General features: G+C 44.5%; 1 protein-coding gene across 1 annotated transcript in view; it reads right to left on the bottom strand.

Moving 5' to 3' along the window:
* Positions 1–7,757: 7,757 nt before the first annotated feature.
* Positions 7,758–21,523, bottom strand: part of LOC134341840 (zinc finger protein 850-like) — a 32,737-nt gene continuing 18,971 nt past the window's right edge. Inside the window, exon 3 of the mRNA XM_063039776.1 lies at positions 7,758–10,419. Within this exon, the coding sequence (XP_062895846.1) occupies positions 9,127–10,419 (1,293 nt within the window). The 3' untranslated portion in view covers positions 7,758–9,126. The remainder of the gene's footprint in view (positions 10,420–21,523) is intronic.

Below are 21,523 nucleotides of genomic sequence, written 5' to 3'. Positions count from 1 at the left end.
TTTTCATGTGTGTTATTTCTCTTCCTCCTTCTGTCCAATCTAAGTGGGTTTGAGTGTAAATAGTCTTTTCTAAAGTTATCATTTCAGTTCTTAGTTATCTTTGTAAATTTTGCTGATTGAAATGGGACCAAGATATTTTAATTTTTAAAAATGTCAATGTTGGTATTGATGAAAGTGTTTATTGTCATTGTTGTATTTGTTAACTATTGAGCTCTGTTTGGCAGGTTTTTTTTAAGCCTTGAACTAAATTTTGTCAAAGGTTTTCCCTATTTCACACAACTTTCTATTGTCTTTGCTTGTTGATATTCCAAATACGTGGGTTTCAAGAGCTGCCTGATATGCTGAACTCCTCCGGCACTTTGTGTGTAGTTCTCTAGATTCCTAGCATCTGCAGGTCCTCTTGTTTCCCAGATACTTATATATTTGTTGAAAGAACAATCTAATAGCGGGGTTGTGTGGCTCTGTTGGTAAAATATTAATTAAAATCATTAGAAAGAGGTGGCATTGGGTTGGAAGGTGTAGAATCTGTGGGTAGAATTAAGGAACAGCAAATGTGAAAACAAAGATCCCTGATGGAAATTGTATAGAGACCTCCAATCAGTTGTAAGTATGTGGTCCACAAATTACAATGGGAGATAGAAAATGCTTGCCAAAAGGGCAATGTTACAATAGTCATGGAGGATTGTCATGCAGGTGATAAGGAAAATTAAGTGTGTTGTTCTCAAGAGAAGGAATTCCTAGAATGCCACAAGATGCTTTTTTAGAGCAGCTCGTGGTTGAGCCCACTTGGGGATCAGCTATTCTGGATTGGGTGTTGTAATGAACTGGAATTAATTAGGTCACTTACGTTCAAAGAACCCTTAGGGGCAAGTGATCTAAATATGATCAAATTCACCCTGACATTAGAGAAGGAGAAGCTCAAGTCAGATGTGGAATAAATGTGAGGCTGCTTAACAAGATCACAGCTCATTGAATTATAGGAAACATACTTGTCTGGATCAAAGGTTGCCTGACTGATAAGGGAAAAAGAGTCAGAATAACGTGGGTAATTCTGTTTTGCTGTCGGTAACTAATGGTGTTCCGTAGGGGTCAGTATTGAGACCGCATCTTTTCATGTTAAATCTGAATCTTTTGGATAACTGAATTGATACTTGGGTAATTAACTTTGCAGCTGATACAAAGGTAGGTATGGGACAGGTAGTTTAGAGCAAAGCGGGAGCCTGCAGAAAGACTACGATAGGTTTGGAGAACAGGCAATGAAGTAGCAGATGAAATATAGTGTCCGGTCATGTACAATTGGTAGAAGGAATAAGGGCGTAGGAAAAAATTTTAAATGGGAGAAACTTGAAGAATCAGAAGTGTATCAGTACTTGGGAGTCCTTGAGCAGGAGTCTCTAAAGGTTTGCTTGCAGATTGAGTTGATTAAGGATGACAACTGTAATGTTTGCATATAAGAGCAAGGATATGACACTGTAGCTTTATAATGCATTGGTCAGATTGCTGTTGGTGTATTGTGAGCAGTTTCTGAACTCTTACCTGAGAAAAAAAAGATGTGCTCGTATTGGATCAGGTCTGGAGAAGGTTCACGAGAATAATTCCAGGAATGAAAGGGTTAATGTATGAGGAGCGTTAGATGGCTTTGACCCTGTACTCACTGGTTGAGAAAGAAGAGTGGGGATCTCATTTAAACCTATTAAGTATTTAAAGGCCTCGACTGAGTGGCTATGAAGAAGATGCACCCTACACGGTGTGAGTCTGGGACCAGAGGCCACGGCCTCAATGTATAGGGCATCCACTGACAGCAGAGATGAGGAGGAATTTCTTGAGTCAGGGAGTGGTAAATCTTTGGAATTCATTGCCACGGACAGAGTAGAGGCCAAGTCACTGAGTGTGTTTTCAATGGATGTTCAAGGATTAAGGGGAGAAGGCAGGAGAATAGTGTTGAGAGGGATAATGAATTGGACATGAAGGAATGGTGGAGCAGACTCGATTGGCTGAGCAGCCTCTGTCTCATATCTCGTGGCTCATGGTCTGAAGAAGAGGCTAGTGAGGTTGCATTAGGGTTAGGGTATTGTTAGGGTATCCGTGCCTGGATTATTGTATTCAGTTTTTGGTCGTTCTGCTATAGGAGAGAGGACGTCAATCTGGAATGAGTTCAGGGGAGATTTATGAGAATGGTTCCGGTACTCGAGGGACTGAGTTCTGCAGAGAGGCTGGGCAGGTTGGGACTTCACACCTTGAAGTGCAGGAGATTGAGTCTGACATGATGCAGGTGTTCCAAACCCTGAGGGTACAGAAATAGGGAATGTGAGCAGATGAGTGAACTCGGCCTTTTCTCCTTGGAGCGACGGAGGATGAGAGGTGACCTGATAGAGGTGTATAAGTTGATGAGAGGTGTTGATCGTGTGGATAGTCAGAGGTTTTTTTCCCAGGGCTGAAATGGCTGCTACAAGAGGGCACAGGTTTAAGGTGCTGGGGAGTAGGTACAGAGGAGATGTCAGGGGTAAGTTTTTTCACACAAAGATTGGTGAGTGTGTGGAATGGGCTGCCGGCAACGGTGGTGGAGGTGGACACAATATGGTATTTTAAGAGACCTTTGGATAGGTACATGGATCTTAGAAAAATAGAGAGCTATGGGTAAGCCTAGTAATTTCTTAGGTAGGGACATGCTCGGCACAACTTTGTGGGCCAAAGTGCCTGTATTGTGATGTAGGTTTTCGATTTTTTTTTTCCCTTTTTCCCCACTTTTGTGGAATGAACAACCAGTGGGCACCACTTTAAGGTGAGATAGGATTGATTTAATAGGGATCGCAGGGGAAAGTTATTAATCCACTCTCCCTTCCGGTTTCACTAGCACGATGAACCCACTCTCAGGTTAAAGGAGCAATAACACATACTACATCTGGGTAGTTTACAACTCGATGGCATGAACATTGATATCTTTAACTTCCACCTCCACCTTTTCCTTTCATCAACCCACACGCTCGTCTCCTCCATTCTGTCTCCCCACTTCTCTCTTCACTGTGGATCGTCTCCCTGTGGTTCCGCTTTTACTTCCTCTTTTCCCCATGGTCCGCTCTCCTATCCTATCAGATTCCTTCTTTTCAGCCCTTTGCATTTTCCAGCTTCCACCTCACAGCGTCTCACTTCATCTCCCACCTCCCCCACCCACTCACCTTCACTCTTATCTGGCTTCACCTATCATCTACCAGCTTGGACTCTTTCCACTCCCCGCACCATCTTATTCCAGCTTCTCCCCACTTCCAGTCCTGATGAAGGGTCTCGGCAGGAAATCTCTGTTTTGATTTGTCCCCCTCTATAGAAGCTATCTGACCTCCTGACTTCCTCCAACATTTTGTGTATGTTACTCTGCATCTCCAACACCTGCAGAATCTCATCGGGACAGAGTGCAGAATGCAGAGACTACATCGGGTCTCACTAATGTCGAGGAGGCCACACCTGGAAAACTGGAAACAGGAGATGATCCAACAGGCATGATGTTGAAAAGTTGCCTTATGTGGAAGGACTGTTTGGGACCCTGACTGGTGGTGGGGAGAGTGGTTTGGGGCAGGTCTGTCACTTCATCCACTTGCAGAGTTGGCTTCCAGCCCCCTACACCTCTCCTTATCGCTGTAAACCTCTCCCTTTTGTGGACAACACTGCCACTTGGTGATTTGCCACAATAACAGGAGCCCCTGATTTGTGGACTCCATTGTCACCAGGTGATGCTCTGCCGCAGTAACACTGAGAGACAGAAATGTGACCCTGCAGTCTGCTGAAATGTTTATTCAAGATTCAAGGTAGTTTAATTCCATTTCCAGCAGACAAGTGTAAATGGGATCAAAATAATTATTACTCCGGCTTCAATGCAGCACAAAAACACAATAGTAAAAACATATATCCACAGCTTATAAACTGTGCATGGATTGATTGTATGTCCATAAAGTGACGCTCAGCATAGTCAAGTCAAGTCACTTTTTATTGTGATTTCAATCATAAACTACTGTTACAGTGCACAGTAAAAACAAAACAACATACCTCCAGGACCATGGTGCTACATGAAACAACACAAAACTACACTAGGCTAAGTGACACAACGCAAAGCTACACTAGACTACGTCAAATAACACAAAAACCACACTTGACTACAGACCTACACAGGACTGCATGAAGTGCACAAAACAGTGCAGGGCAGTACAATAAATAATAAACAAGAAAATAGGCACAGTAGAGGACAAATTACAATATAATAATAAATGATAAAATAATAAATAAAAGTATGCTTGCATATAACATGACAGACAGGAAATTATAAAGTAGAGGTGTTTGGTGGTGTGGAAGGGTGGGTTAGTTGGGTAGAGACATTTATCAGCCTTACTGCTTGGGAAAAGTAGCTGTCCCAGAGGCTGGCAGTCCTGGTGAGGATGCTGTGCAGTCTACCTCCCGATGGGAGTGGGGCAAACAGTCCATGAGTGGGATGGGTGGAGGTTGATTATGAAAATCAGGTTGGTGTTTCATCTCAAGAGAGAGAATTTGGAAAATACCAATGAGATGCCTTTTTGAACAGCTTGTAATTGTGCCCATTAGGGAAAAGTTAATTTTGGATTGGGTGTTGTGTAATGAACCAGATTTGATTACGAAGCTTATGGTAAAGGAAACGTGGACTTGGTGATCATAATAAGTTAGAATTCACCCTACACTTTGAGAGGGGAAAGGTATAACAAGATGCATCATTATTAGTGGAGTGAGGAGAATCCTGGAGGCATGGGAGAAGAGCTCACCAAAGTTGATTGGAAGGGGACACTAGCATGGATGATGGCAGAATAGTAATGGCTGGAGTTGCTCAACTTGACAGCCTCAGGGTTGAAGAGAAACACATCATACTCCACCTGCACAGCTCCAACCTGAAGGCATGAATATCGATTTCTCCTCCAGTTAAAAAAAAAACACTGCCCATAGCCTTTCCTTCTACTCTTCACTCTGGCCATTCACCATTAGTTATGTAAATATGATGCTACCATTCATTAAGAGAGGTCTATCCATAATCCACAATGTTGAGATGTTATAAGGCAATAGTTAAACCACACAGACTATTATGAACGGTGTAGGGACTCATCTCAGGAAAAATGTGCTGGAATTGGACAGAGTCCAGAGGAGGTTCATAAAAATGATTCTGAGGCTGACAGGTTTAAAACATGAGGAGCATTTGATGTATCTGGGCCTGTGTCCTATAATGTTTAGAAAAAAATGAGGGAGGCTCTCGAACACTGAAAAGCCGAGAAAGAGTGCATGTGGAGATTATTTTTCCTGCAGTCGGCGACCAGGGGAAAACACCCTCAGAATAGTGGGACCTCCATTTAGAACAGAGAAGAGGAAAACTTCTCTCGCTGTGTCTTATGATTCAACACAACCGTGTATGATGTAAACTCCTGTGTCCATTCCCCTTGCTCCCCTTAATTATTATCTATCTCCACCTCAAATATACCCAGCCAACCGGCCTTCACACCCTCAGTGCAGTGAATCCCAAAGATTGTACACTCAAATAGATAGATACCTCATTGATCACAAAGCAAAATTAAATAGAAAATATAAATTTCCAAGAATTTTCACACATCTCCATTTGAAATGAGCATCGCTCATCGACCCCTCTCTGTGGCTCTCTGACTGACGAGGAGAGATACTCTATCAAGATGCTCCACAAATACCCTATCGTTTGTGAATATGTTCTAAATTCAGGGCCAAATCATCTCACCTCTGCTGGTAAATCATCCCATGTATTACATTGGTCAAACTGCTCTGGCTGGCTCCATAGCTACTCTTAAGATTTCTTTCTTCTTGGGGATTAAAACCGTGCATAGAATTCCAGAAACACCCTGTGCAATGGTAGCTACACTGGCCCATTACATAATCCCTACTCTCTGTGTGGTGATGGCCAAAATACTATCTGCCTTTTGAACTATTTGATGCAGAACCAGAACATCGTCATTAGATTTCTTTCCTTTGCTTCTGTGTTATCAATATATTTGGACATTTCCCATCTCGTTCCCTCCTCCAGGGGATTAAGCAGTGAACATGTTTACTGAGCATACAAACATGTACCAGAGCCTGTGTGCAGGGATAGTACTTTCCTCTGGGTGAAAGATGTGGGAATCCCGGGAATCTTCCTGTCTCCCAGACGGCCATATCTGAGCCAGGTGCACTGAGATGCAGCTGATGAGAGAATGCATTAGGGATCTGGAGCTGCGGCTTGATGACCTACTGCTTATAATGGAACGTGAGCAGGAGATCGATAAGTGGGTGACTGTCAAGGAAGGGATGGGAAGAGCTCAGATAGTAGAGAGCACCCCTGTGGCCATCCCCCTCAGTAATTGTTATCTCATTTTGGATGCCGTTGAGGGGGGTGACCTGACAGAGGACGACCATGGCGATCCGGTCTCTAGCACTGGGTCTGGTTCCATGGAGCAGAAGGGAAAGAGGAAGATGATCTCTGTTTTAAGTCATCATAACCTGAATCCCAACTTTGGCTATTATGGGCATCAGAATCATGCTGCACAGAACCGTCTGCGTCGGCAGACTTTTTAGCCATACTTCAAGGTACTGTGCAGGAAGGATAAATGTTAAAATCCATCTGTGGGCCGTCAGTAGTTGGCTTAGCTGGCAACTGCACTGCAAGAACAACTTTACTATCTGCCAGGTCATTCCCTGACAGCAAAGTAACATCTTCCACCTGTAAACTGGAGCATAATCCAATCTTAACAGGTCCCGAAACCAACCCTGACTGTAAAGTTACCTTGTTCAATGGCACAGAAACCATGCTGCCCCCAATGCCTTTAGTAAGATTTACCTCACCAATGTCAGTCTCATCACCAAACTTTAGAATACTGTCTAATATAAGTGACTGAGAAGCCCCAGTATCTCGAAGAATTTTCACTGATACCGGGGTTGACCCTTCCTTTACTAATACAAACCCATCTGACATAAAATGATCGAATCCCTTCTTAACTCGGTCAGACCTCTCAGTCCTTAATTGAGCCTCAACAGAATGTTCAGAACGCTGTGGGTTTACAGGTGCTTCAACATACTGATCACAGGCATGTGGGACTGTCTCCTTTTCCCTTTTCTTCTTCAGGATGGAACAATTAGCCACTATATGACCAGCTTTCTTACAATAGTAACAAGACCAGAATATTTCTCCTTCAACTGCTTCCCTTCATCCTCACTCTTGTTGCTAATCCCAGTTTTAATTCCTGGTTTACCCTGCTACTCTTTTGGAAGCTCTTATTAGGGGTAAACTTAACCTTATGAGTTAAAGCAAACTCATCTGCTAATCTAGCAGACTCCTGCAAAGTGGCAGCATCCTTTTCATCTGATTACATCTTTATGTCATCAGGGATGCACACTTTGACTTCTTCAATTAAAACCAACTCTTTCAAGCTGCTAAAATTTATATTTTTATATTTATTATTTTTATTTTATATTTTTATATGTGAACCAGCGGTCAAAACACACAAATTTCTCATCAGCAAATTCCATATAAATCTGGTTCAGGGATTTCCTCAAATTTCTAAACTTTTGCCTGTATGCTTCTGGGACCAACTCATAAACTTTGAGCACAGCCTGTTTCACTATGTCATAATCAGCTGCTTCATCAACTGTCAAAGCAGAATAGGCTTGCTGAGCCTTTCCCTTAATTACACTTTGTAAGAGAATGGGCCAACCCTCTTTTCGCCACTTTAACTCTGAGCAACCATCTCAAATTGCTGGAACTATTTATCAACCTCTGCCTCGTCAAATGGAGGTACCAATTTAACTTCTCGACTGGCCTCAAACTTATCACCAGAGTCTAACGTGAGACACCTTTGCTACAATCTTTCTATCTTTTCCAGCTTGAACATCCACTGTCTTTCTGCTTCCTCTCTGTTTTTCTGCCTGTCCAGCCTCAAACTCCCTTTGCCTTTCCACAGCCTCCATCTTTAATTTTTCTAACTTGTACGGGAGCTCAAGCTCACTAGGATTACATTCAGGAAACACTTCCAACTCTTCCACTTTAAACACACCCTTAGATACATAATGCTCAGTTATGATCTTCTGCATCTGTGCCCTTCTCATTGTCAATTTCACCTTAGCAAGTTTTAACCTTTTAGCAATACTCAACAACTCAATCCTTGTGTCCTTTAGTGCCTCAGAGGTTGATGCTTCCAGAAATCTATCAACATCCATTGCTGCTGATTTTCCACACACAAATAAATCAAAGGGATTTCCCCAATGAAATTGATAATTAATCAATACGCCCCCAAATCTGCTCATATCCCGGATGCAGGCCCCAGATTTGTTATGAACCGTAACACTTTAGAAATGAACCAACAGCAACAGACTACAACTGGAGTCTGGTTTTGATGTTAAATCCACTATCCTTAATAGTATCTACTTATAATATCGTAACTTAAGCAAGATAAACAAAAGTTAACAGTACTATGTGTATATGTGTGTGTAAATATAACTCCCAACTATTGAGCTCAGGGAAAACAAGGCTTAGAGTCTTGAGACGGTAAAGTATGAAAGTTCAGTTCATCCACAGAATAGGTGATGAGAGAGAGATATTTGTAATCCAGGGTAAATGTTGAGAGAAGGCAATTATGTCAAATTCCACAGGTTCCACAGTGGTAAAACGAGAGAACAGTATCTGTAGATTTTATCTGTTCTCGTTTCACATCCACATATGAATTATCACCGAAAGTGACTTGTCACAAGGGGTATCGACTTCAAGTGAATTACAACACACCAAGGCAAGGGTTAACACATAAGTGGTCTCCACAGGATACCCCAAATCAGATCCACTCCTATGGATCAAACGAGGTGACAACCACACATTCGATGTTCGCTGAATCGATAATTAACCCACCCTTGTGGGCAGAGGAAAGTTCGAAACAGTGACCCTTGGTCACTAGTTCCCTTGCTTCAATCCTTCCATTTTTCTGCCTTTGTCTCCATCTGAATCTGAGTGTCTGTGTCCTCAATTAAAATTAAACAAGCTGCGAGCAATGTAACCAAGCTGCAAGTCAGACTGATTCACCTTCTTAATCTCTCTCTTAAAATGACAGTCCACAGCAAACAAAACCTCGTGATTCATAATAACAGCAACTCCCCATTGTGAACTGACTGGTGTGCCAGTAGTTTAAATGACTGAGTGAATCCTTTCCCACATTCTGAGCAGGTGAATGGCTTCTCCCCAGTGTGAACTCGCTGATGATTCTGTAGGTGGGATAACTGAGTGAATCTCTTCCCACAGACTGAGCAGGTGAATGGCTTCTCCCCAGTATGAACTTGCTGATGTCTCTGTAGGGTGGATGACTGAGTGAATCTCTTCCCACATTCTGAGCAGGTGAACGGTTTCTCCCCAGTGTGAATTTGTTGATGTCTCTGTAGGTAGGATGACTGAGTGAATCTCTTCTCACAGACTGAGCAGGTGAACGGCCTCTCCCCGGTGTGAACTGACTGGTGTGCCAGTAGTTGGGATGACCGAGTGAATCCCTTCCCACAGTCTAAGCAGGTGAATGTCCTCTCTCCAGTGTGAACTGACTGGTGTGCCAGTAGTTTGGATGACTGAGTGAATCCTTTCCCACATTCTGAGCAGGTGAATGGCCACTCCCCACTGTGAACTGACTGGTGTGCCAGTAGTTTAAATGACTGAGTGAATCCTTTCCCACATTCTAAGCAGGTGAACGGCTTCTCCCCAGTGTAAACTCGCTGATGACTGTGTAGTTGGGACAATTGAGTGAATCCCTTCCCACAGACTGAGCAGGTGAATGGCTTCTCCCCAGTGTGAACTCGTTGATGACTCTGTAGGGTGGATGAGTGAGTGAATCGCTTCCCACATTCTAAGCATGTGAACGGCTTCTCCCCAGTGTGAACTCGCTGATGACTCTTTAGGTGGGATAACTGAGTGAATCTCTTCCCACAGACTGAGCAGGTGAATGGCTTCTTCCCAGTGTGAACTCGCTGATGTCTCCGTAGTTGGGATGACTCAGTGAATCTTTTCCCACAGACTAAGCAGGTGAATGGCTTCTCCCCAGTGTGAACACGCTGATGTCTCTGTAGGTGGGATAACTGAGTGAATCTCTTCCCACATTCTAAGCAGGTGAACGGTTTCTCCCCAGTGTGAACTCGCTGATGACTCTGTAGGTGGGATGACTGAGTGAATCCCTTCCCACATTCTAAGCAGGTGAACGGCTTCTCCCCAGTGTGAACTTGCTGATGTCTCTGTAGGGTGGATGAGTGAGTGAATTCTTTCCCACAGACTAAGCAGGTGAACGACTTCTCCCCAGTGTGAACTCGCTGATGACTCTGTAGGTGGGATAACTGAGTGAATCTCTTCCCACAGTCTGAGCAGGTGAATGGCTTCTCCCCAGTGTGAACACGCTGATGTACCCGTAAGTGGGATGACTCAGTGAATTTTTTCCCACAGACTGAGCAGGTGAACGGCTTCTCCCCAGTGTGAACTCGCTGATGTCTCTGTAGGGTGGAAGAGTGAGTGAATCTCTTCTCACAGACTGAGCAGGTGAACGAGTTCTCCCCAGTGAGAACTCGCCGGTGAGTCATTAGGTCAGATAACTAAGTGAATCCTTTCCCATAAATTCAGCAGATGACCAGCCTCTGCTCGATGTGAACTGACTGGTGAGTCCACAGGTGGGAAGACTAACTGAATCCCTTCTCACACACAGAACAGATGAATGGCCTTGTCCAGTGTGAACTTGCTGGTGGACCTTCAGTTGAGACAACCGACTGAATCCATTCCCACTGTGTAAAATGACGGGTGTGCCAGTCAGTCAGATGACCAAGTGAATCCCTCCCAACGGTCTGAGCAGGAAGGATGGTCGATTGAATCCCTTGCTCCACTTCTTAAATATCTAGACAGAGACAGCAAAACTGGCGTGCCGTGTTTGCGATTCCTTGAGACAAATTCCCTCTTAGTTTTAACCTGTAAAAAGATTTACAAAATCCATCAATGGGTGTAGGACAACATTTCAGATGAGATTACTTGAGTTGTCAAGGTTTGATCTGGTATCACACTGTTACAGTGAGGTTCAACCCAAATTCAACAGAGAAATCATCTTCTGACTGGTCACAGTGCTGGTATCTGGAATGACCATCAATTCCCTGATGCTCTTCCTGTCTCTATCAGAATGGGGCATTTCTGCCGTCTCCAATCTGTGACTTGGCTCAGTTTGACTCTCTCCATTGGTATTATTCCCTGTTCCTGCTGAGCAGCACGGGTGCCTGGCCCCACAGTAACTGAAACAGTCTCACGCAAATTGTATTTCTTGACGCACAACGAGGATTTTCTTTCATGTATTATTAACTTAAAGTGCCACAGTTTTAACGCCATATAAAAAATTCCAGCTGAGATGAACAGTTGGTCCGCACAGCTGTGAAAAGGACTTAGAGTGAATTTTTGTATTATTTCAGGTTCTTGTCACAGTCACAGAAAATTACAACACAGAAACAGGCCCTTTGGGCCATCTGGTTTGTGCTGAACTATTTAAACCACCCACTCCCATACCCCTACCATCCAGGTACCTATGCAAACCTCTTCAATGTTGAAATTGAGCTCGCATGCACCACTTGTGCTGTCTGCTCATTCCACACCCGGATGACCGTCTGTGTGAAGAAGTTTCCCCTCATGTTCCCCTTAACGTTTCACCTTTCACCCTTAACCCATGGCCTCTGGTTGTAGTCCCACCCAATCCCAGTGGAGAAAGTCAGCTTGCTTTTACACTATCTATGCTCCTCTATCACAATCAAATCTCTGCTTAATCTTCTACATTCCAAGGAATAAATTCCAGACCTGTTCAATCTTTCCTTAAAACCCAAGTCCTCCAGACCTGGTAACATGCTTGTGAATTTTCTCACAACTCTTTCAACATCTTTTACATCTTTCCTGTAAGTAGGTGACCAAAACTGCACACAATACTTCAAATTATGCCTCACCAATGTCTTATACAAGTCAACATAACATCCATCTATTGTTGTCAGTACTTTGGTTCACAAAGGCCAATGGACTGAAATCCTGCTTTCCGTCTCTATCTTACTGTGACACCACTTTCTGTGAACTAAGGACTTGTACTCCCAGGTCCCTTTCTTCTACAACAGTCCTCTATGCCCGACCAGTCACTGTGAAAAACCTGCCTTGGTAGGTCCTACCAAAGTGCAACAACTCGCACTTGTCTACATTAAATTCAATTTTCCGCTTCTCAAACCATTTTCCCAGCTGGTCCAGATCGCACTGCAAGTCATGATAGTCTTCCTCGCTGTCCACTACACCACCAATCTTGGTGTCATTCACAAATTTGCTGATCCAGTTAACCACACTATCATCCAGATTACTGATATAAATGACAAACAACAACAGATCCAGCACTGATCCCTATGACACACCACTAGTCACAGGCCTCCAGTCAGAGAGGCAACCATGTGCTACCACACTCTGGCTTCTCCCAAAGTCAGTGTCTCATCCAATTTACTATCTCATCTTGAATGCGGAGTGACTGAACCTTCTTGACCAACCTCCCATATGAGACTTTGTCAAGTGCCTTGCTAAAGTCCATGTAGACAACATTCACTGCCTTGCCTTCATCCACTTTCCTGATAACTTCCTCGAGAGACTCTATAAGATTGGTTAGACATGACCTACCGTGCACAAAGCCATGCTGTCTATCCTTTATCAGTCCACACCTATCCAAATACTTACAGTATATATCCGGTTCCTGCACATACGTTCCAATAACTTACCCAAAAACTATTGGGAAGCTTTCAGAAACCAACAGCAGACAACTAAAATAAAGTCAAATGAGCTCAGGGCGTGGAATCGTGATATTGTAGTCATTAATGAGTCTTGGTAGCACCCAACAGTCTGAGGCATTTAGAGGAACAACATATCCCGGCCTCAATATCTCTTGAAAACCAAGGTTCCCTGCACCTGTAACTTTTCAACTTTTATTTCAGCAGGCACATACAAACTCTACATCCTCAAAATTTCACTTCTGAAGGCCTCCCACTTACCAAGTACTCTTTTGCCAGAAAGCAGCCTGTCCCAAACCACACTTGTCAGATCCTTTCTCAGACCATCAAAATTGACCTTTCTCCACTTTAGAATCTCAACCCGTGGTCCAGACCTCTCTTTTTCCATATTTACTTTGAATCTCATGGCATTATGATCACTAATTTCTGTCACCAGCCCTGGATCATTTCCTGACAGCTTATTGCACACTTCTACATCAGGAATTCTAATTACTGATTAAGGGCACATTGACAAACTCTACCCCATCTAGTCCTTTTACAGTATGGGAGTCCCAGTCAATATATGGAAAGTTAAAATCACTTACTGGAACAACCTTTCTATCTTGGCATGGTGCAATCGCTCTACAAATTTATTCCTCTAAATCCCTCAAACTGTTGGATGCAACTAAGTCCCAACAATAGATACAACTTCATAATTTCCTGTCCTGAGCTCATCTGGCTTTCCTACGATACTTCTTGCATTGTGATATACACAGCTCAGCACATTCATCGCACCATGCTCAACCATTTGATTGCTGACTCTGTCTGAGGTCTGAACAACATCTGACTGGTGTCAAGAAAACAAACTCTCCCTCATTGTCACAAAAACAAAGAAGCTGCCTGTGGACTACAGGAGGAATGGAGACAGGCTAACCCCTATTGACATCAATGGATCTGGTTTTAAGAAGGTGAACAGCTTTAAGTTCCTCAGCATAAACATCACCAAGTATCTCATATATAACCATATAACAATTACAGCATGGAAACAGACCATCTCGGCCCTTCTCGTCCGTGCTGAATGCTTCCTCTCACCTAGTCCCACCGACCTGCACTCAGCCCACAACCCTCCATTCCTTTCCTGTCCATTTTGCTATCCAATTTTACTTTAAATGACAATATCGAGCCTGCCTCTACCACTTCTACTGGAAACTCATTCTACACAGCTACCACTCTCTGAGTAAAGAAGTTCCCGTCATGTTACCCCTAAACTTCTGCCCCCTAACACTCAACTCATGTCCTCTTGTTTGAATCTCACCTACTCTCAATGGAAAAAGCCTATACACGTCAACTCTATCTATCCCCCTCATAATTTTAAATACCTCTGTCAAGTCCCCCCTCAACCTTCTACGCTCCAAAATTAAAGACCCAACTTGTTCAACCTTTCTCTGTAACTGAGGTGCTGAAACCCAGGTAGCATTCTAGTAAATCTCTGTATTCTCTCTATTTTGTTGACATCTTTCCTATTATTCGGTGACCAGAACTGTACACAATACTCCAAATTTGGCCTTACCAATGTCTTGTACAATTTTAACATTACATCCCAACTCCTATACTCAATGCTCTGATTTATAGAGGCCAGCATACCAAAAGCTTTCTTCACCACCCTATCCACATGAGACTCCACCTTCAGGGAATGATGCACCATTACTCCCAGATCCCTCTGTTCTACTGCATTCTTCAGTGCCCTACCATTTACCATGTATGTCCTATTTTGATTAGTCCTACTAAAATGTAGCACCTCACACTTACCAGCATTAAACCCCATTTGCCATCTTTCATGTACATGGTCTGTACATACCGGCTGTGTTGTGAAAAGAGCACAGCAGCACCTCTTTCACCTCAGATGGTTGAAGAAGTTGGGGATGGGGCCCAAAATCAAAAGGTCTTTCTACAGGGACACACAATTGAGAGCATCCTGTCCGGCTGCATCACTGCCTGGTATGGGAACTGTACTTCCCTTAATCACAGGACCCTGCAGAGAGTGGTGTGGACAGCCCAGCGCATCTGTAGATGTGAACTTCCCACTATTCAGGACATTTACAGAGACAGGTGTGTAAAAGGGGCCCAAAGGATATTGGGGACCCAATTCACCAGAATCACAAACTGTTCCTGCTGCTACCATCCAGGAAACGGTACCACAGCAAAAAGGCCAACAGGCTCCGGGACATCATCTTCCACCAGGCCATCAGACTGATTAATTCATGCTGATACAATTGCATAGCTATGTTATATTGACTGTCCTATGTATAAACTATCTGTTATAAATTACTATGAATTACACTTTGCACATTTAGATGGAGATGTAACGTAAAGATTTCTACTCCTCATGTATATGAAGGATGCATGTAATAAAGTCAATTCAATTCAATTCACCCTCCCCACTATCTGTTCTGTCATTCTGGCTCCCATTCCCCTACAACTTATTTTAACCACATCACCCTCTCCCCACACTAGCACTAGCGAGCCTCACCACTGGGATATTAGTCCCCTCTTGTTCTGTTCCCCTAACTAACAAATCCCCTATCACCCCTTTGATTTTTCTCTGCCAGGTAATCTCAAAAGTTTCTAAAGTGGCCCACCTGATGTTGTGCGGGATGGACACAAGAGTACTCTGTGATGGCTATTTAACCTCATTCCCCTTCTTGACTCTCACCCAGTTTCCTGTGTCCCGCACCTTGGGTGTAACTCATCTCTCTTGATGTCATATCTATCACCCCCTCCAACTCCCATAAGATCCGGAATTCATCCATTTCAAGTTCCAACTCCTTAAAGTGCAGGGTTACAAGCTGCAGCTGGATGCACATCTTGTACATGAGGACATCAGGGACACTGGAGGTGTCCATATCTTCCCACCAATCTCTCCTCAAATTTGTAATGACCAGTGTGCACATAAAGCTTGTATTATGCATTTTTTACCCACATGTGCACAGTGAATTTTATATAGAGAGGTATTCATTTTAACAGCTATCAAATCACTGTCAATAAGAACTTTGATCTCCTCTGGGTTTGTTTAAGTTCACCTGCACTCTCACACAACCTATGTTGCAGGCCTGTTATGGGTAATGAAGAATTTTCTCGCCAGAGCTTTTGCACACCGTCCATATGTGGTTTGCTTGCTAAACCACACTTAAAAAAGTCAGATTTCCAAATATCACTCCACTTCTTCCCACTTGCAAATTCTCCAGCAACCTTTGCATCGCCACAATACACACAGTTAACACCAGTTTCTGTATTGTACATAAATATTTCCCCTGAATCCTCCCCCAGGTGACTGATGGTGGTGAACTCACTGATGGCAATGCCAGTGAATATGAAGGGAAGGGCAGTAGTCTGTCTCATTGGAGTCTGGCACATTTGTGATGTGAAAGCTACTTGTTGCCCAGGGCAAATATGTTTGATATCATTATGTACCCAGAGAGAATGGGTCAAAACATGTTCTCACGGGTAGAAAAGTCCAGAACAGTAGGAGGTGGAACCAGCAACACACACAAAACATAGAACATGGAACATAGAATAGTACAGCACAGTACAGGCCCTTCGGCCCACAATGTTGTGCCGACTCTCAAACTCTGCCTCCCATATAAGCCCCCACCTTAGATTCCTCCATATACCTGTCTAGTAGTCTCTTAAACTTCACTAGTGTATCTGCCTCCACCACTGACTCAGGCAGTGCATTCCACGCACTAACCACTCTCGGAGTCAAAAACCTTCCTCTAATATCCCCCTTGAACTTCCCACCCCTTACCTTAAAGCTATGTCCTCTTGTATTGAGCAGTGGTGCCCTGGGGAAGAGGCGCTGGTTATCCACTCTATCTATTCCTCTTATTATCTTGTACACCCCTATCATGTCTCCTCTCATCCTCCTCCTCTCCAAAGAGTAAAGTCCTAGCTCCCTTAATCTCTGATCATAATGCATACATTCTAAACCAGGCAGCATCCTGGTAAATCTCCTCTGTACCCTTTCCAATGCTTCCACATCCTTCCTATAGTGAGGTGACCAGAACTGGACACAATATTCCAAGTGTGGCCAAACAAGAGTTTTATAGAGCTGCATCATTACATTGTGACTCTTAAACTCTATCCCTCAACTTATGAAAGCTAAACACCCCATAAGCATTCTTAACTACCCTATCCACCTGTGAGGCAACTTTCAGGGATCTGTGGACATGTACCCAGAGATCCCTCTGCTCCTCCACACTACCAAGTATCCTGCCATTTACTTTGTACCCTGCCTTGGAGTTTGTCCTTCCAAAGTGTACCACCTCACACTTCTCCGGGTTGAACTCCATCTGCCACTTCTCAGCCCACTTCTGCATCCTATGAATGTCTCTCTGCAATCTTTGACAATCCTCTACACTATCTACAACACCACCAACCTTTGTGTCGTCTGCAAACTTGCCAACCCACCCTTCCACCCCAACATCCAGGTCGTTAATAAAAATCACAAAAAGTAGGGGTCCCAGAACTGATCCTTGTGGGACACCACTAGTCACAATCCTCCAATCTGAATGTACTCCCTCCACCACCACCCTCTGCCTTCTGCAGGCAAGCCAATTCTGAATTCACCTGGCCAAACTTCCCTGGATCCCATGCCTTCTAACTTTCTGAATAAGCCTACCGTGTGGAACCTTGTCAAATGCCTTACTAAAATCCATATAGATCACATCCACTGCACTACCCTCATCTATATGCCTGGTCACCTCCTCAAAGAACTCTATTAGGATTGTTAGACATGATCTCCCCTTCACAAAGCCATGCTGACTGTCCCTGATCAGACCATGATTCTCTAAATGCCTATAGATCCTATCTCGAAGAATCTTTTCCAACAGCTTTCCCACCACAGACATAAGGCTCACTGGTCCATAATTACCCGGACTATCCCTACTACCTTTTTTGAACAAGGGAACAACATTCGCCTCCCTCCAATCATCCGGTACCATTCCCGTGGACAACGAGGACATAAAGATCCTAGCCAGAGGCTCAGCAATCTCTTCTCTCGCCTCGTGGAGCAGCCTGGGGAATATTCTGTCAGGCCCTGGGGACTTATCTGTCCTAATGTATTTTAACAACTCCAACACCTCCTCTCCCTTAATATCAACATGCTCCAGAACATCAACCTCACTCATATTGTCCTCACCATCATCAAGTTCCCTCTCATTGGTGAACACCGAAGAGAAGTAGTCACTAAGGACCTCGCTCAGTTCCACAGCCTCCAGGCACATCTTCCCACCTTTATCTCTAATCGGTCCTACCTTCACTCCTGTCATCCTTTTTTTCTTCACATAATTGAAGAATGCCTTGGGGTTTTCCTTTACCCTACTCGCCAAGGCCTTCTCATGCCCCCTTCTTGCCCTTCTCAGCCCCTTCTTAAGCTCCTTTCTTGCTTCCCTATATTCCTCAATAGACCCATCTGATCCTTGCTTCCTAAACCTCATGTATGCTGCCTTCTTCCTCCTGACTAGATTTTCCACCTCACTTGTCACCCATGGTTCCTTCACCCTACCATTCTTTATCTTCCTCATCAGGACAAATTTATCCCTTACATCCTGCAAGAGATCTCTAAACATCGACCACATGTCCATAGTACATTTCCCTGCAAAAACATCATCCCAATTCACACCCGCAAGTTCTAGCCTTATAGCCTCATAATTTGCCCTTCCCCAATTAAAAATTTTCTTGTCCTCTTTGATTCTATCCTTTTCCATGATAATTATAAAGGCCAGGGAGTGGTGGTCACTGTCCCCCAGATGCTCACCCACTGAGAGATCTGTGACCTGACCCGGTTCATTACCTAGTACTAGATCTAGTATGGCATTCCCCCTGGTCGGCCTGTCCACATACTGTGACAGGAATCCATCCTGGACACACTTAACAAATTCTGCCCCATCTAAACCCTTGGAACTAATCAGGTGCCAATCAATATTCGGGAAGTTAAAGTCACCCATGATAACAACCCTGTTATTTTTGCACCTTTCCAAAATCTGCCTCCCAATCTGCTCCTCTGTATCTCTGCTGCTATCAGGGGGCCTATAGAATACCCCCTGTAGAGTAACTGCTCCCTTCCTGTTCCTGACTTCCACCCATATTGACTCAAAAGAGGATCCTGCTATATTACCCACCCTTTCTGTAGCTGTAATGGTATCCCTGACCAGTAATGCCACCCCTCCTCCCCATTTTCCGCCCTCTCTATCCCTTTTAAAGCACTGAAATCCAGGAATATTGAGAATCCATTCCTGCCCTGGTGCCAGCCAAGTCTCTGTAATGGCCACTACATCATAATTCCATGTATGTATCCAAGCTCTCAGTTCATCACCTTTGTTCCTGATGCTTCTTGCATTGAGGTACACACATTTCAGCCCTTCTACCTTACTGTCTTTACACCGTTTATTCTGCTTCTCTTTCCTCAAGTCTCTCTGTATGTTAGATCTGGCTTTACTCCATGTACTTCTTTCACTGCTCTATCGCTCTGGGTCCCATCCCCCTTGCAAATTAGTTTAAACTCTCCCAAACCATGCTAGCAAACCTACCTGCAAGGATATTGCTCCCCTCGAGTTCAGGTGCAACCCATCCAATCTGTACAGGTCCCACCTTCCCCAGAAGAGATCCCAATGATCTAAAAATCTAAAACCCTGCTCCCTGCACCAACTCCTCAGCCACGCATTCAACTGCCATCTCCTCCAATTCTTACCATCTCTGTCACGTAGCACTGGCAGCAATCCTGAGAACGTCACCCTTGAGGTCCTGTTCTTCAGCCTTCTGCCTAATTCCCAAAACTCACACTTCAGGACCTCATCCCTCTTCCTGCCTATGTCGTTGGTCCCAACATGTATCACGACTTCTGGTTGCTTTCCCTCTCGTACCAGGATGTCGTGCACCCGGTCAGAGACATCCCGGACCCTGGCACCCGGGAGTCAACAAACCATGCGGGTGTCCTTCTCACGTCCACAAAATCTCCTGTCTGCTCCCCTGACTATAGAGTCTCCAATGACGACAGCTCTCCTCTTCTCCGTCCCACCCTTCTGCACCACAGGGTCAGACTCAGTGCCGGAGGCCCTGCCACTGTGGTTCACACCTGGTCGGTCGTCCCCGCCAACAGTATCCAGGACGGTAAACTTATTATTCACGGGAATGGCTACAAGGGTGCTCTGCACTACCTGTCTGCTCACCTTTGCTTTCCCCCCTCTGACTGTCACCCAACGACCTGCTTCTGACAGCCTAGGTGTGACTACCTCCCTGTAGCTCTCATCTATGACTGCCTCATTCTCCCCTATGAGTCGAAGGTCATCCAGCTAATGTTGCAGGAACTCAGCCGGCCAGGCAGCATCTATGGAAAAGAGTACTGCCTTGCAGAGGGTGGTTAGGGGAGCAGAGAAGATTATTGGGGTCTCCCTCCCTTCTGTCCAAGACCTCTTTCAGAGGCGATGCCTCCAGAAGACACGGTACATCATTAATGACCCCTCAGACCCTCTGCATGCGCTGTTTGTTCTTCTGCCATCAGGCAAATGTTACAGGAGCATCAAATCTAAAACCACAAGGTTACTAAACGCTTCCTCCCACAGGCAGTCAGACTGCTAAATAGCTGCTCTACCTGACTCTGCTTTGGACACTTTTAACTTGCACTGGACATTTATAACTGATTTTAACTGATACGTGGCTGTTGTGTTTTAGTATTTATTGTTATGTTTATTATTCAGTGTTGCGTTTGTTATGTTATGATTGCACTGCCCCTGAGAAACGCTGTCTCATTCTGCCCTGCAGAGCTGATGTACGGTTAGAATGACAATAAAGTTTCTTGAATCTTGAATCTAATGCTGAGTTCCTCCAGCAACTTGTGTGTGTTGCTTGGATTTCCAGCATCTGTAGTTTTTCTCTTGTTTGTGACTGGAGGCAGAACAAAGGTGATTTCCTCAACTGCTGATGGAAACGATTTTGTTCCCTTTCTCCGAGTTCCCGATCCTTGCATTTAGACAGCTGGAGCTCAGCTCTGTCTGAGAGATCCATCGGTTCCCATTCCCTCATCAGCCGGAAGCTCCCCGGGGCCCGTGTACGGATGGTGGGGCTGAGAGAGAGGGAAGAGAGCAGGACTGTCCCGGGATTGCGGCTCACGGAGTCCGGAGCTCACAGCAAATACCCGGTGAGATTGGCAACCCGGAGATCCCTTCTTACCCCAACCGATCCATCTATTGTTGTCAGTACTTTGGTTCACGAAGGCCAATGGACTGAAATCCTGCTTTCCGTCCCTATTTAACTGTGACACCACTTTCGGTGAACTATGGACATGTATTCCCAGATCCGTTCCTTCTACAGCAATCCTCAGTGCCCTACTATTCACTGTGTAAGACCCAGGTCCTACCAAAGTGCAATACCTTAAACTTGTCTCCACTGAATTCCATTTTGCATTTCTTCTCCCATTTTTCCATCTGGTTCGGATCGCACTGCAAGCCATGATAGTCTTCCTCGCTGTCCACTACACCCCATTCTTGGTGTCATCCATAAATCTGCTGATCCAGCTAACCATGTTATCATCAGATTACCGATATAGGTGACAAACAACAACAGATCCCTCGCCGATCCCTGTGGCAACCACTGGGCACAGGCCTCCAGTCAGAGAGGCAACCATCTGCTGCCACACACTGGCTTCTCCCAAAGACAGTGTCTCACCCAATTTACTATCTCATCTTGAATG

The sequence above is a fragment of the Mobula hypostoma genome, unplaced genomic scaffold, assembly GCF_963921235.1.
Source record: "Mobula hypostoma unplaced genomic scaffold, sMobHyp1.1 scaffold_75, whole genome shotgun sequence".
Taxonomy (NCBI): Eukaryota; Metazoa; Chordata; class Chondrichthyes; order Myliobatiformes; family Myliobatidae; genus Mobula; species Mobula hypostoma.
Note: the sequence above shows the minus strand (reverse complement) of the source record. Positions and strands in the feature narration are given on the sequence as shown.